This window comes from Crocodylus porosus, unplaced genomic scaffold (genome assembly GCF_001723895.1).
Source record: "Crocodylus porosus isolate Cpor-Errol unplaced genomic scaffold, CroPor_comp1, whole genome shotgun sequence".
Classification (NCBI taxonomy): domain Eukaryota; kingdom Metazoa; phylum Chordata; order Crocodylia; family Crocodylidae; genus Crocodylus; species Crocodylus porosus.
In genome coordinates this window covers 48,617,429-48,634,879 of record NW_017728931.1, presented here as the reverse complement: position 1 = coordinate 48,634,879, position 17,451 = coordinate 48,617,429, and the positions used below count along the sequence as shown (strand labels likewise).

Below are 17,451 nucleotides of genomic sequence, written 5' to 3'. Positions count from 1 at the left end.
CCAGCTCTTGGTTTTCACTCTTGACAACAGAAAAAAAATAGAGCGTTGCTTCTGTTACACAGAACTCAGGAAGACCACAGCAGGTCAAAATATTTTTAACATCATGAATTCCAATTTGAAAACTCAGGTTTTCTTGTGAATCCTGTTTGCACATCTAACAGCGCTAACATTGCACGCACGGTACCTCACAGCATCCTTGAAAGGGTCTCAAGGCACCCCAAGGTGACAGAGCACCCTGGTTGAGAATCATTGCCTTAACTAAATCAGAAGCAGGGATTCTCTCTCACAGTGTATTTGTACAGCATAGCGGGGCCCTGAGCTTATCCGTTAGGTAATACTGCAATACAAATACTGAAAAAAAATGAAAACATCAAGATTGCTGCCTTTGGAAGTCATAGCTGTCTTTTCCACATATGCTGGAAGATATGAAATAAGTTAGCACTTGAATGTAAATCTGTTTTGTGAGATTGAGTAGGTTCCTTCCTTAGTAGCTGTGTGCAGCTCCCCCGCACCCTCCCAGCAAAGTGCAGCAGGAGTGTTATGAACAGCAATGTAAAATTTGTAATCAGAATCTGTCAGAGGAAGTGATCCTTTGAATATTGTTAAAATCAATAACATTTTTTACAGGTGTATGTGTGTGTCTGTGTAGCTCACTGGGGGGGCAGTCAGGTCTGCACACCTGCCAATGGCTTCTGCTCCACCTTCAGCACCTTTTCATGTTAAGTTTGCTTTTACAGGAGTCTCCACGGGTCTACAGCTGTCTTGGGAGGCAAGCAGACCAGTCCATTTGCCCCGTCAAACCTGGGCATCCTCCACTCACGCTACAGCTCCTTTAAGGAGATGCTTTTGTGAGTTGCCATGTCCTAGTTGGGGTCACGCTTGACACAGCCTGACCCCCATTTGCCCTGTGGGTCTGCCCTCTGACTGGGTCTTTTGTTCAAGCCTCAGCTTTCAGGGACTTTGCCATTCCTTACTAACAGTTCCCCCTGCTGGGAAATGACTGCACTGTCACAATCCCTGTCCCTCTCCCTCGAGGGGTTAACGTCAGGCACTTACTGCCCAGGGTGCTCTCCAGTTCCCCTGTCTTTGGGCTCCTCTGTCCCCCCACAACTACAGCCTGATCCTCCGGTTGCCAACAGAAATATAGGGCACCTACACACGTGCAGCAAGGCTGCTCAGTACATCGGAACAGACTCTATTAAACAAGTTTGCTGGAGCATGGTAGTTACTGCACTCCCACAGACTCCAGCATCTCATGTATCAGCTGAAAAATGGCAGCAGGGAACACTTTAACTAAAGCTCCCCCCCACCATTTTTCAGTGTGGAGATGCTGATACACGAGGCACTCCAGGCGCTTTAATAAGAGAGGCTCCACTGTAATTAAAGCCCCACCCGAGCACCTCTATAAACACCCCTAAATGCAGCCAGCCATCTAGGAAAATGAAATTGCTTTAACCCCAGCGTATTACTTTCTGCTTCAGCTATGAGTTTCCCTGACTGCGTCTTTTTCACTCTCTAGTCCTCTTTCGGCACCAAGTGGCTTGTCTCCCACTGCTGCCCTGCACTGGAGCTCCCTCCACTGCACCCTGAAGCCAGACTTCTCCATCCCCCCTGCTCACAAGAGTGAGCTTATATAACTCAACACACTTCTTCCAGCCTCCTGATTGGTCTTTCCATCCCAGGTCTGGTGTCATCAATAAGCTCATAATCTGCTGGACCCTCAGCCATTTAACTTGCTGTCAGTGTCCTAGTAACAGGGGCAGGGGTTCCCTGTTGCAGTCTGTACATGTAATATCAATCTTAAAAAAGTTAAGGGAAACATTTACCTATAGATGTTTTAAATGCTTCTGTGCAGTGCAGCCTCTAGAGATTTCTAAACCAAATAACAATTTCAGCTACATAATTGAAAAGAGAGAAACCAAAATTAGTAGCCTTTTATAGTGCTTGTAAGGAAAAAAAAGAAAAGTGGATTGTCTATGAAAGTCAGTAAAGCCAAAATAGTACCATATATACATAACAAATCAAGAGATAAGAGTAGTGTATAGAATTTGTGAGGTTGGGAATTGTTCCCATTGCCTCCATGGATAAGTTGATTAAAGGGTATGCCCTCCCTAGTTTTTCAACACATGTATTTGATATCCCAAGGTACGGTTGTGCAGTTCCTATCTCACCCACTTTAGCAAATGATTGGGAATCAAACTAATCACAAGAAACTGTCTAGACATAAATAAGGGAAGGAGGCACTGGAATTCAGGAGAGAAATCAGAAAGGGCAAAAATAGGGGGGAGGATGCAACAGAAAGAAAATCCTCTGCAGGAGAAGGGAAATTTTAGAGAATTAAATGCATTGAAAGGCCACTGAAAGGTAGAAAAGAGATGTGTAGGGTAAAGGGGGGAAAAACAAAGAAACATAGTTATTATTTTATATATACAGCTTGTCTTATACGAGATCCTGAATGTGTAATTTAACCTAAAGCAATTTTATAAAAGTCCGATTGCTTGGCAAAACAGGCGTGTACATTATGTGCGCATAGCAATATCAATCGTAGGACTCAAAGAATACATGCAAACGAGTATGTCATTATCCCAGCATGATTCACACTTCCTTGTCATGTTTTATTACATAAATAGGGATAGTAGATGGAATTATGCTGAGATGATGATACTTCTAGTGGGTTAGAAGACTGTGCAGTCACATGGTTGTTACTGCACTGTGTAATATCTTGGTAAACAGTTTCATTCCAGAGATCACAGAGAAACTGCATATTTTCGGTACTGAAACTGACTATTAAAAAAGCTTAAATTGGCATATTTGACAGAGCTTGTAGCTAGCATAAAAACAGTGGATACGACACTGGATATGATCGAGCAGATTTATTTGCCATGGCACTTCTCGCATGGAAACTTAATTAATTCTTTCTATTGTGAATTTAAGAAAAAAAATTCAAAAAAAGCATCAATGAGAAACACAGTAATACATTGGTGTATTAACAGAAATGCTGTCATAAGTGACTATGCGAAGGACAACCAAAATTAATCTCTCTCTCTCTCACGCACATACACACACACACGCGCGCGCGCGCGCCTGTCTGGTCTCCAGTAGGCTTTCACTTGCTGCCCTTGTACGTGCACCTGAAATCGACTGTGACATGCGCATCAGCCCTCCCTGAGTGAACCTACAGTCTCCCCAGAAAAAGCCCTGAGACTCGTCTGCCATGACTTCGATGGTAATTTCAGTGGTGAGCTTCCCCTCAGTAGGCTCTCTTGGACGGACTGTGGCCCTCAGCGGGTCTCCGTACAGCTCTGCCTCCCCTACACCCCGTCCATACACCAGCCTTCATGATGACTGCTGCCTTTCTCCAGCTTACCTTCTGGTGGTCTCGCTTGTCAAGATGCTCTGGATTGCCCGATGGATCTCTGTCTGGGTCCAGTCTTTGATTGTCATCCGCCACTGCTTCTCTCTGTCTTGGAGCGTTGTCCTTCCCCTCTCAGCCCTTACTTCAGGGCCTTTTGTAATGCCCCTGTGCTGGCTCCAGAACCTCTCGGGGCTCATCCTTATCACAGGGGCATATGAGGGCCCCTTTGTAACCAGGTGGACAAGAGGAAAATAATAATAAAAAAAAAAAAGGACAAGAAAGAAACAAAAACCCCAAGGCTTTCACCCTCAGTCCAGGGTAGTGTCTGGTCTGCCCATTTTTCTCATGGTCTTCAGTGTTCCCCGACGTCTTCCTCTGCTCTCACCTCTGCTAGAGGTTCTCCCTGGTACCCCTGCTTGGGATCCCTTGACATCCAGTGGCGTAGCACCCACCCAGCAGGGAAGCACCTCCCTAGTCCTTCCCCTGCAGGGCTTCCTCTGTGTCTCCCTTGGCACTGGCTTTAATCTTTGCTGGGCAGCCTCCAGGGATGATATCACCAGCTTGTGCCAGCTCAAGCCGGAAGTAGGCATGGCTCGCAAACCGTGCAGCCATTTGGAGCGGGTGAGTCATGTCTGCTCCTCCAGCACCTGGAACAAGTAAGTTTGCCCTGGTCTTGGGATTTTTTATGTTATGTCCTGTACCCCATCCTGCTACAGTGGAGGGAAGTCCCCCTTCTCCTGGTGCTTATCTCCTTATCTCCCTGGGACTAATATGTGTGTGTGTGTGTGTGTGTGTGTTTGTGTGTAAAGAATTAAGAACCAGTAAGAACGGACGCTCTTAAAGTAAGCATTCAAAGACAGAACATTGCTACTTGTAGGTGGCCACTGATTTAAGTTTCACTGTAAATACAGCTGTGCAGTTTTTATTGTAGAGCCCAGGGCCCAGATCCTGTTTAACCTCTAAGACAAGTAACTGCTACTGAAAGGGTAGTTATACTTCTAAGATGTTAGCTGTGATCCTGTTCCACTCCATGCACCACCACATGAACTTACAACTCCCATTTCACAATAAAGTGTCATACTCACAATGTAGAGCTGGGGAAATGCTCCACCCTTCATACTGAAAAGGGAATACAAGAGATATTGGAGCCAGAAGGAGAGTATACAAGATGAAGCCTGACTTTGTAGCCCAGTAAAAAGTGCGCTTCCCTAGTTGGGAGGAAGTAGGCCCTCAATCATGCTATCTCTGCTTCCAATGCTGTTTTTGCATTTTCTTAAGAGTACGTTTAATGCAAAACGTATAGACAACTTTCTTTGCTGTGGCACTTGGATTCCCTGTAATTATAGCACGTTAGAATGGAAACCATTATGCAGACTTAAGTTACAGTGACTCATTCTCTCTGCCATCCCACCCCCTGAATATAGTATACACATTTTATGTGTATTGAGTTAGTCAGGCATACTAAACCCAGGTGCCATGGTTCACAAAGGCACTGCGTAATCCTCTCACAAGACATGTAATTTCCAATAGTTTCTCTCAACATCTCTCTTTTACAAAAAATATGTTAATAGATTGATACAGCTGCAAAGGAAACCAGTTAAAAGTTAGGAAATGTTGTCATATATAAAATGTTGTTGGTCTAATAAAAGATGTCATCTCTGCTATGAGTCCTAATTGTCATATATAGATATACACACACAACCCAGCTGGCCAGACTTCCTATACCTGAGAAGCAGGGTAGCAAGTGCTTGAATAGCTCTGCTTTATTTAAGATTAGAGAGAACTAGTTGAGCATTAATTAACTGAGCTTGTTATGTGATCATTTGCAAGAGCAGTGGCTTGTGCCTGTCTCTCATAACCTGGCTGTGTGAGAATCAACCTTTTAAGTCTCATTCCAGTATGCAAGCTATTACGGTGCCATAATTTAATATTTGTAATAGTGTTGTATTTAGGATGTAACATGTAATTAAGAAAATCTCATTTGTAATGCAGATGACTGTAAAATGTATAATGAAGTTCAGTAGTTTGTACTATTGGCCTATTCTCAATTACACTACCAGCTCTTTATACTCCTCTGGTGCTGTTAAGACAATCTTAAAGCACATTAGATTTATTTTTGCTCTAAAGCCCCTTTACATTGCCAGAGTGGTGTAAAATAACCTTAGTTTATATGATAACCAGCCCTTGTTGTTTTCTTTATCTATTTTACTATGTATGTGCAGCTAGATGGACACATATTTTTCAGTGCTATTTTAATGTTAATTTAAAAACATATTAGACATGGCCCTGAAGATAAAGAGGCCAAATGTGGCCTCTGGATCCTTTGTAATATTCAGGTAAACACTAATACCAATTTACCTGCACCAAACCACAAGGTCATCATGAGTCTGGAGTTTCAAACAGGGCTGTACAAATAATTACTTTTTTTCAGGTCAGCTGCCAAATCAAAAGCAAAATAAAACAAAAATTGAAATTTAAGTTAGATTGACCCAAAATATTTTATTTCCAGAAACCAGCAAACTGGAAAAAAAATTGTTTCTAGTCAACTAAAATGTTCTGTTTAACCTAAAATAGAATATCCTGTTCCTGGTAGTTGAGGTTTATAGAGAGGACTGGCCACTTTTTCCGTGCACTACTTAGTATCATCAGTTTTCTTCCTTTCATGTGCACTTCAGGGTAAACATGCTCTTCTGAACTGATTTGTGACATATTGCCTCTTCAGGCCTTTCTTGCAGTTTGTGAGTAAAAAGTTAACAGTCTGAGCCAAAGTCTGTTGGAAATGTTTCCATTGACTTTAGTTGGCTTTGGATGAGGTCTTCAATCACACCGTCCTAATTGCTTAATGTTCTTTCCTATTTTTCTCTTTCCCTACAGCTTTCTCCTATCTTCCCCGCCCCCCAGCAAAATTTCAGGGAAACCCATGAAGGCAAAGCCTACAATAATCTCTTATTTATGAGTTTTGTATTGACTTCTAATGTTTATGACCAGCATTTCATTTTAAAGAACCCTTCTGTAAAGCCCCAAACACTGCAACACTATCTTTGGTGTACTAGCCTGCCTATATAGTTAAGGCTGCAAGACAGGATATAATTTCCACTCTAATCCTCAATTTGGCACACAAACATATACACTCAACCTTTTAACTTTCTCATAAAAGCTCTTTTCGGTAGACAATTTCTTGTGAGGAGATCCTGCCAAGTGAGATTTTTTTTTCTTTTTAATCTTGAAGCTCAATCGCACAGCTTATATTTATGAGTCTTGAGGCCCAATCCAAAGCCCAGTGAGATCAATGGGTAGTCTCTCAAAAGAAAAGAAAAGAAAAAAAGAACCTGGGATTTCTTCAAAGATTTTTTTCACCCTTCAGAACAGCACTAAAAGCACTCACTATAAAAAAATTCTGACCAGCCTTTACCGAGAATTTCTAGTGGTGGTAGTATTTAGATCCCCTGTTATCCAGAAGGACTCAGAGTAGCTTATATTGACTACCCACCTTGAACCATTTATGCTGAAATTTCCATGTTGCACATCTTCTGCAGCCTGATTTTTTTTCCCCCTTTCTTAACTTCTCTCTAAATAAAATATTAGCCAAAGTGGTTCAACCATTTTCTAAGAAAAAGACTAGGAAAGACGAGTTGTTTTGGCTCACTGCTGGTCCATGTGATGAAGAACTGCTGCACACTGCTGCTATCTGTTACTCTGTTAGCTCAAGTAGTAGAGATCTATACAATTAATCTAAAGGATCCAACCCTGCTGATAAACCACATGAATCTCAGTATGATGCCACATAAAGAAATGTCTCTGTCTTTCTATTTGCTCTTTCGATAATGTAGAAAAATAACAGAAAGAAATACTATTTTACAAGAACATTTTGGAGGTTGCAGAATCAAGCCCTTAGAGGTAAGAAATGCCAGAATGAAACCTCCTCTTGTCTCATAATACATATACACAACTTCTTTTTTCCCCTGTACTAAACCCTATTCTCCTTTGCTGCATAGGATGTGCCTACCATAAGGATAAACAATATAGAAAATGTTTCTATTCTTTATATGGCCCCTGCCTCATATATTGCAGAAGCTGGAAAGTATGCAGTGGATGAGGCATGGACTTGGAGGGGAAGAAAATCAATCTATTGGGTAAGGCAGTTGAATGTTTCCATGGAAATTGTTTTCTATCTCTGTCCACACAAATGGCATCTTTATACATTCTCCAGGGTAAGGTGGGTGCTTTAATTAGAATGGCTCTCATGACCCACTCTAATTAAAGCACACACAGCGTCTTGTGTATTCAGCATCCTGTGCTTCAAAATGGCGGCTGGGGCACTTTAAAGCTCATTCAGTGAGCTTTAGTTTAAGTGCACCCATCACCATTTTAAAGTGCAGGTACACTGAATACATGAGATGCCTAGGCTGCTGGACCTTGCCAATTATGTAATAAAATGTGTAATTACAACATATTGGAGCAGGTGTCCTGCAAGTCTACAGGCACCAAAAATTCCTAATTAACAATGGGCTAGTTCCTGAAACCAGGAACATCACGCATGGTCACTGATTATATATTCTTCTACTGTGTGTCTGACTTGAGGTTGGGATCAGACTTGCAGAACTGCTGAACACAACATGCACAGTTAGGTTAGTGACAGACACTACACATAAACCAGTTTAAGTCATCATAAACTGGTTTAAAACTGGAACGGAACGTAAGTTCAGTACACATAAACCAGTTTCAAAATAGCTGAAACTGGTTTAAGATAAACCTGGTTGAATGTACTATCAGACTTAGGTGATTTGGGTCAAACCGTTTATGCAATGTCTGTCCTGGGCCCCGTTCCTGGTTAAAATTAAACCAGAGTCCACCAGCATCCCAGATGCTTTGCAGCCCTGGGCTGGGCTGGGCTAAACTGTGCTCTCTGCTCCAGAGAATAGGCTGGCCCCGCCCCTCTTCTCCCTAGCCAGAGCTCCAGGGGAGACTGCAGGCACAGCAGGGTCTGCCTGGCTTCCCTTGCTGCTCAGGCAGGGATTACCCCCTTCCTTCTTCCCTCCCATTTCCCACAGCATGGACCCCATCCCCACAGACCCTATCCAGCATGTGGTATTCTACGTAATGCTGGGAGGTGTCTGTGTGTGCGTATCTCCAATTTTACTGGGACAGGACAAAGGCAGACAGGATGGTGTCCACTTAGGAGTTTTTTGGAGCCAATCAACAGGTCAGCTGGTAATGTCCCTCCTTGGAAAAAGATGTTTAAGAAGAGCTTGAACTAATGAGAGAGGCTTTTGTTTTGCTGATGGACTGATGAACACTGTGGGTTTTATCAGCCCCCCTGCTGGTTTGCAGCCCTGTCAGGTTTGCAGGCAGAGAGAGGGAGATTGAAAAGCTCAGTATCATCATTCCCTCCCCCCCCCCAACACTCAGCACCGTGGAAGGCAGTGGCGACACATAGTGAGTGCACGGGTGACAGGCAGCACTCCCCGCTTCTGCGATGGGCAGGGGGGCAGGCAGGAGTGCTGGTGCCCCACCTGCAAGCGCCAGCTGGGGAGTGGGGGTGCCGGATGAAGCACCACTGGCACTTCCAGGAGTGCTGCTCATGCTTTCTGGTCAGCACGATAAGCTGCGGGGGACCCTCTCTCCTGGTCACTGACTGACTGCTGGGTAGGGACACCAAATGTCCATGATGGAAGGGAAGGGGGAGCTGCTCTAGCACCCCCCAGCTTCTAGCCTGAGACACTGCAGGCATGTGCCTGCATTTCTGGAATGAAAAGGGAATGTCTATCCACCTCCAAATCCGTTCAAGCTTTGCAGTTTAGAGTAAACCTGCCTTTCACTGTCTGTCCCTAGCCTCAGTGGGAGCTGAGCTTTGAAAATACAAAGTGGTAGATAATACCACATAAACTGAGAAATCAGGTCCTAGATATCTCAGACTGGGCACTGTAAATTAATGGAGAGTTTTGGTCTTAAGCATACTGTGCCTCAGCTCCTCATCTGTAAATTGGAAATAATAATACTACCCCTTTATCTCACAGAGAAATTGTAAAGATTAATTAATGTTTGTGAAGGTTTCAAATGCTATAATAGGGAATGCCATGTAGAAGTCCATGAGGAAATTAGTAACTCTGTCTTCAGAGCAGGGTTGAACTGTGCACAGTAAATAAGGCCTGAGGCCACTTGTTAAACAGGAGAAATGAAACGCTGACATGCTGCTCTTCCAGTGTGCATCAACTATCCTATGCACTGAATGAGGCATGAGTCCTGTGGGGGGAGGGGGAGAAAGGCATGCAATCATTTAATTAAAGACTGTGTATCATCATACAAATGCACAAAGGGATCATAGAAGGTTGCACAGACAACCTGAATCCTGTTATTTCCTAAGTTTTGAGTGTTTGACTTTGCAACCTTAATAATGTTCTTTTAATGTAGTTTTTATGTATGTGTAATCATTGCTTGTGTTGCAGCAATGTCTAGAGGCCCTATCCCCATTGTATTAGGCACTGTACAAACATGTAATAAAAAAATACTTCTTGTCCTGAAGGGTAACAGTCAGAGAAAAGAGACAACAGATGGTGTACAACAAACAATTGTACGGGAGGGGGAGCACAAGGTAACAATGAGGCAATTATAAACTGCATTATAAGCAGCAATCACAGCATGGTGGATTCATACCTATATATTCCTATCTTGACTTGGTTCCAGACAGTACCTTCACCCTTCTGCAGAGGGAGAGCTGATTAAAGAGTTTTCAAATCTGGTGTGATTCATATTAAATGGCACAGTGACAAAAATGCTGGTGCCCTCTCTGCCCAAGAGCAACCAGGAATGGAGCTAGTGTTGCCAGAATCACAAGCTAGCTATAGAAGAAGAGGCATTTCTGGTGGGAATGCAGTACAAGAGCCTGCTGGCCTTGTCTGTTCTTATGGACTCTCCTGCCAGAAGCCTCCCCACAGTGGGCATCCATTTCCACTGCTACCAGAGCACATTCATGTCAGCTCCATGTATGGCTGTACATAGCAGCTGTGCTGCCAGGGCACAAAGAGTGCCCTGGGAAAGCATCAGCTGCTGAAGGGATCACAGCAGCTAATAGAAGGTATTGGAAGTATCTGCAGGTGCTCTCTGCCAGCTGCTTAGCAATGGCAGAAGCCTTCCTTCAGCCAAAGAGGTGGCATAACTCAGCAGGCAGAAAGAAGGGGTTCTGTTGCTACAGAGAAGCTGTGAGAATTTGAAGTTCTACCAGCAGAACTATGTAGAGTAGACCAGGTTGCATAGAGGGTGTTTCTGGTTGGGAATGGGAGAGGTCCCTGGCTCTGCATGCAAGAAGATGACAGCTGGAAACACTGACTGCTTATGTAGGAGACTATGTCCTGCCACTGCTGCTCAGTGACCTACTTCACTCACAGAATGCCAAATTTGACCCCTAGCAGGAGACAAATAAAGATTTAATTGTTGTAGTATTAGACTGTCTTTATTGCCAATCAGTGGAAAGCCAGAATTACTTTATGTACAAGCCCCTGTAAGTGTTTGTATCATCACTTATTTTGTTTGTGCCACATTAGAGACAACAGCTAATTTACATATGAAATTGACTGCTGGTATGGCCTGGTGCAGTGTCATAAAAGTCAGTGATACCAGCATGTCTGACTAAAGTGTGGATATGGTTTATTTCCTCTTTCCAACAGAAGAACTGAGCTGCCTTTGCAGAATGAACCTTAAGTGTTCATGTGTTGCAGAAAAGATGGCCCAGCAGCTAGGGTTTTAACCAGGGACTTTCTGGGTGTCTGTACACATGTTGGGAGGTTGCTCCAATGCTCTGCAATTACAGTGTGTCAGAGGAGACTCAATTAATTGAGTCTGCTGGAGCATGCTAATAACACTCTACGGCCAGCCTCCACATCTTGTGTATCAGTATCCCCGCACTTCAAGATGGCAGCAGGGGTGCTTTAACTAAAGCTTGTTCGATGAGCTTTAGATAAAGCACCCCCACCACCATTTTGAAGTGCAAGGACACTGATACATGAGACACTCCATCTCGGAGCTGCTCTAATTAACGCACCCTCCCTTCCACCCCCGGAGCACATGTAAAAATATCCTCTCTGTTCCTCATTCTGCCACAGGATTCCTGTGTAATGTTGGGCAAGTCACTTAGTCTCTCTGTGACTCAATTCTCCACCTGTAAAATGGGGAGAACCGCACTTCCTCACCCCACAGCAGTGTTGTGAGGATGACTACAATAAAAACTAAGGGGTTTGAATTCTCTGGTAATACCATTCTGTTTAAGTATCTGAGACTCAAGGAGAGAAATTGTAATACTGATGCATTCCTAAAGAGGATGTAAAATGTGTTCCATATGAATAAATTGTTATTATTTTAAACTTTTTAGCTAACTTAAATGCTGGTAGGAAGCCTGGGCTTCCTTCTCTACAGTTTGATGCAATAGGTATTTCTAGTGTAAATGGTGATGAAATATTTGATTTTTAAATATCACCAGTCTTGAATAGAGTATGGATAAATCTGGAATCACTATTATGGTATGGACAGATGAAAATGTTATACTGAATTAAAAGGCTTACTATAAATTAGCTGTTCCATGGTAGCTGTTTCATGTGTCTGCCCCATATTGCAGTAAGTGAAAGCTAAATAAACAAGGACTTCCTCTAACTGAAACAGGGTGAAGTTATTGCGGTTTAGCTTCTGCTTAACACAGGATAGAAGAAGGCATACAATCAGTTACCTCGGAGCAGCTGGTGTGTGGTAAATCATCTCTCCCACTCCCCTGTTTTATTTCTATATAATTTATTTGTTTGTTCATTCCTTCATTTGGAGTTCAGTCCCACAGATTTTGAAAGGAAAATTCTTTGGCATGTCTGTTAAAACAAGACAAATCTTTGAAACTGCTCAGAAATCTGAAATGTTAGAAACAGCCTCAGAAAGAGGGATTCATGGGCAGAGTCTGGGCTGGCAGTGAAAAATGCCTGATACATGCCATTTATTACATAGCTGTGCCATTTATCGTATGGAAAGCAAGCACCACCTTTTCCCAGAGAAATATCTTCTGTAGGCAACTAGATCTGGTAAGTTATGGGGAATTATGGTACAATTCAGTGAGCTGCTTAAAAGTTATTGCCCAGGCTGTTTGTGCCTGTAAATCAGCCATGCCTCAAAGGCCACTTTCCCTGAGCTGAAGTCAACTCCTATGCCGCAGATGGCTGCTAAGAGAAGTAATTTAGCAAATGCATTTAATTTTCAGATAGCTGTCTCCTTGTTTTGGATCTCTCATCTCACATTCATTTCACTTGCTGCCATTTTCATTTCTGAGACATTTAGCATTCAGGAACTAATGAAAGCCCTTGCTGCCTTTGCTACAGTATTTTCCCAGATACTAGTGACTGTGAAAAGAATTAAGCTTTTAAACTGTAAGAATCTTCCCTGGGATGGTATTTTCCTCATGGTCAGTGCTAAATAGCCTTAGAGAAGATTTTGAATGGAGGGAGATTCTCATGCTAACCAGATATTTCCCATTACTAAAATACATGCTGTCACTCTAAGGGTAAGGTGCCTGTGCTATATTAAGCTTATTGTTATCAATATAATAGAGGTGTTCATAATAGAGATGCTACCTTTTTATGAAAAGAAGCAGAGATTAGGATCCTTTTTTTGAATGTGCACTGTGTTTAAGTGAGTGGCTGTTTACATGGATCTGTCAGCATTCTCATTATAACCCCTTCTTTTCGTGGATGTATAACATGGGAGCAAACTTCAAACCAGGCTATACATTTTCAGCTTATAAATACTGGATACACACAGTACAAATATACTAGATAAGACTATATCATTGGAGAAATACTATGTGATCATGTAGCTAAATATAATATAAGATAACTTGCAGTGCTAGAAAATGATGTACGTGGACTTCTGACTGTAACCATTTCCTAGCCTTTGTTTATTTAACTCTGCATCTTTAATATTTTCTATGCATTGCCCTTATATGTGCATACATGTGCATGCTTGCAGTATGCATGAAATATATGTATGTAGATAATAAAAGAACAGACAGAGAAATGCTCTTAAACGTAAACCAGATAACTATCGTTAGCACAGTAGATAGATATGTCCAGATCCTTCTGGAAAAAGAAGGTAACCATAGGTCCCATTTTAGCAACAGAAGATGGAGGAACAGGGAGATTCAGAGCACACAATCTAAGATCACACTCAAGACTGTGACTGGGCTGGGAATTTTGATCCAAGTGTTTAGTGCCCTCATTTAGCTTCTTAACCACAAAAACATGAGCTCGTAGGGCCAGGTCCTAGTCCATGTGTTAGGCATCTAAGTAAGACTTAGGCACCTGAATCCAATACTTTTTCATCTTGTTTCACTCCTTGAAGCCCCATGTCAACTTCTACAGTGTGCCTTCATCTTAGCCATAAGAAAGGGCATGATAAGCAGTGAGGAGAAAGAAGAAGATCCACCCACCTTTTGTTCTGACAGTTTTTCAGAGACTTAAATAGACCTGAATTGGCTCTTATTTCAAACCCTAATAGGTGGAAAATAATCTCACCCATAACATCTGAGAATTTAGGCTTGACTTAAATGTTTTAAACTGACAGGTAAGGTGTACATTACCTTGCATGTCCTCAATTTTAATTTCCTGTTAGAAGTGAAAAGTTTGGAGAAGTTTCTGGGGATTCCCATCTCTGGCCGTCCCCCTCCTCCCCCTCCCCCTCATCCCCAATCCATCCCCTGCTTTCTACAAGGGCCTTTGGACAGCTTTGAGAGCAACAGCCCCAAGTTTGTTAAACATTCACATATTAGTATCAGGAGTCATAAAAGTTGCACAGAAAGAAAGGACAAAGACTCATCTAGGGCTCTGTGCTAATTTTGCCTGTGGCTTCTTCATTTTCAATTTTGGTTTTGTTGCCACTTGTACCAACAAAGTCCTGGGGAAGTGTGTGTGTGTGTGTGTGTGTGTAACCTCCACCCGAAGAAGTGAATGACAGCAAGATGATGAAGTGAACTTGGGTCCACAAAAGCTCATGCTTTCCATATGTATATCTTATTTAGTTAATCTCTAAAGTGCGTGTCTACCCTGCCTTCAGAGGTATCAAGAGCCATCAACAAAACAATGAGACTTCTAATGTACAAAGTGATGACAAATGCACAAAATGAATGGGCCAAAAACAAGATAGATTTTCCCCCTATAATCTTTTTCTGCTGTATTGGTCTTGGTAGCACATATAATGCTAGCAGTCCTAAAATTTCCAGATGTAAGTATGAGTTCCAAGCAGATGGAGGCCCCTTCCAAATGTATTTTAACATATTGTAGTTAAATTATTGGCTGCCATTTTTGCCAATGGTAAGAACCAGTTGTATAATTAGGGGGCACTAGCCCTAGATACCATTTTAGAGGAGGGAACCAGAATAGTGAAGTGACCATGTTGGGAACACCATGCCACAGCCAGCAGCCAGGGTCTGGTAAGATTCTCCAGAAATCCTTTCTACTACTCCTCTTAGATATTTCTGCCCATGGCACAGAAATTGCTACTTACGTACCCTACTGGTCTGGACTTCCATCTCTGTGTCCAAATTATATATTCAGTAGATTATACCCCCTTCCCATACATTTTTTGCTAGCTTCTGCTCCTGGTACTTGTCAAAGAAAATGAATGTTTGTGATGAGATATTAACACAACAACCTTTGAGCAACTCATTTTCTTTGCTCATTAATTTAGCACTGGAGAACTCCAGTGTGGTTGCTACCAATAACAGTAATTCCTCTTTAGAAACAAAACATATTACTTGAACATATTAGATCAGAGATAAATATGATTGGATAACAAGTTTATGGAGCATTTCTAAACATGAGATACTTTTACAGGCCTTTTGTGCATCAGGTGGTTGTAGGCACTGAATTTCAGCTCTTAACAGGTGGAGCTGTATGCTTTGGCTCTGATCAGGAGTCCCATTGACTTTAATGGGATAATTCATGTGCTTAAGGGTTTTGCTGGATCAGTGCCACAATATTCAGCATGATATAGATCGAGCCCAATATGAGAGACATTTCACTACACCGGGTCATATATCATTGCATTCTGAGTCATGTGCTGCCCTGTAATTACAAGATACATGTAGTCTTAAAGCAGATGGCTTGTTAACTAAGTTGTAACCATATTAGGGGCCACATTATGGCAGGAGCTGTATTGGGATCTGTAAAGAAGTCCTTTTCATCCCCCACATTCGGGATATTAAAGCTAGGAAATGTAAGGGAAAATCTCTAGGACTGTCTAGAAGGGCCACATCTAAATGGAGCATGAACAAAGATATGACCACACTCTATGTTTTGTAGAGTTCGGTAGGAAGAGGAATGTACAGCTTTTCAATGGGTGTAGCAAGTGCAGTTGTTCGCTGCCCTCTTCACCAGCATCCACTGATGGCTTCAGGATTTCCACAGTCAGAATATTGGAGCCTGTACAATGCACTTTCCCCGTGATGCACCACAGTAGTTGAAGCCACAATTTAACCCAAAATGTTGTTCTGTAACTCTTAATTCTTTATATCCTTTTAGTTTGCAACCTGAAAGTAATCTGATAATCATGCAGCTGTGCAATTGCAAACTTATAGCCTGGTTATTTGTTAAAAAAAAAAAAAAAGTAAACTGGTAAGGTATTGAGAAGAACTAGGAAATGCTTTGCAGTTGTTTTAACCATCAAAATGTCCATCTGGTTGGTAGCTTGAATGAGGGAATCCTAATGTCTCCGTAGAGGAAAGAAAAAGCAAAACAAAGTAAAATATTCCATTCAGTCATTTGCGAGTTTTATTTTTAATTCAAAGATGACTGATATCATTGCTTTGGGAAGATGAAGTAAAGAAACATCAGCTAAATAGCTGTTTGTAAAGCAGACTGATTGAAACTCCAGCAAAACCTAGAAGATGTCAAACTGACCTTGTCTTCCTTCAGTGGCAGTTTTAGCTGAGTAAATACTGGAAGGGCTGGATCATAGTCTTTCTGAAAGTAATCTCTTTTAAGGGATATTTCGAGAGCTCAGTACTTTGGCAGAATGAAGGATTTGTGGCCTGGTCCAAAGCCAGCTGAAATCAAAGGGCATCTTTGCATTACTCAAAAAAAGACTTAAGAGTAATATCTGAAAAGGGGCTAGTAATTATTCCATGAAGTAGCCAAAAAAAACATTTCAGCTGTATGTTTTATCACTGATGTCAACAGTTGTTTACAACTGAGAACAGTGTTGTACTGCTGCTACAGTGTCAGCGCAGGCAACATCCACATTTATTTTCTTTTAAGTCTGCTTTGCATAAATAGTGAAGCTTTTCAAAATATATATATTTTTAACAGTTCAACCACTGCTGTTGTGTCAAGCCTGGAACCCCCAAATTCATCCTCTGTTGTTTTCTAAAGGAAATATGCAGTGACTATGTTTTTGTCTGCTGTTTGTTTGCAGCTCCAGAAACAGCTTTCCGAGCTTGACGAGGATGATATGTGCTATGAATTTCGTCGAGAACGCTTCACTGTTCATCGCACTCATTTGTATTTTCTGCACTATGAGTATGAGCATGCCTCAGAGGACACTGATGTAACACTGGTGGCTCAGCTCTCAATGGACAGGTAGGGAAAGTCCTTTTGTTTATAAGGAAATGGGATACAAAAAATACTATTACAAACCCCAAGAAGCTTCCCAGAGCTCTAGTTGTTTCATGTAACAGGAGGAGGAAGACTGCATTTTCATAACAATTAAAATACAAGACCATAGTTTCATAGTTTGTAGGGTCCGAAGGGACCTGAGCAGATCATCGAGTTCGACCCCCTGCCATGGCCGGAAGGAGTACTGGGGTCAAACGTCCCCAGCAAGGTGTACCTCTAGCCTCCTCTTAAAGACCCCCAGGGTAGGAGCCAGCACCACTTCTCTTGGAAGTTGGTTCCAGACCCTAGCCGCCCTGACCATGAAGTAGTGCCTCCTGATAAATCTACCATCTGCCAGCTTTGTTATTCCTGGTCACTCCTGGCAGTGCTTGGGGGAACAGGGACTCCCCCAGTGCCTGCTGGTCCCCTCTGACTAGTTTGTAACAGGCCACTAGATCCCCCCTCAGCCTTCTCTTGTGG

The 17,451-nt window shown here is 42.3% G+C and overlaps 1 protein-coding gene across 2 annotated transcripts in view; it reads left to right on the top strand.

Moving 5' to 3' along the window:
- Positions 1-17,451, top strand: part of LARGE1 (LARGE xylosyl- and glucuronyltransferase 1) — a 297,653-nt gene that overhangs the window by 248,893 nt on the left and 31,309 nt on the right. For both annotated transcript variants that reach the window (XM_019544811.1, XM_019544812.1), the window contains exon 10: positions 16,793-16,956. In XM_019544811.1, the coding sequence (XP_019400356.1) occupies positions 16,793-16,956 (164 nt within the window). The remainder of the gene's footprint in view (positions 1-16,792; positions 16,957-17,451) is intronic.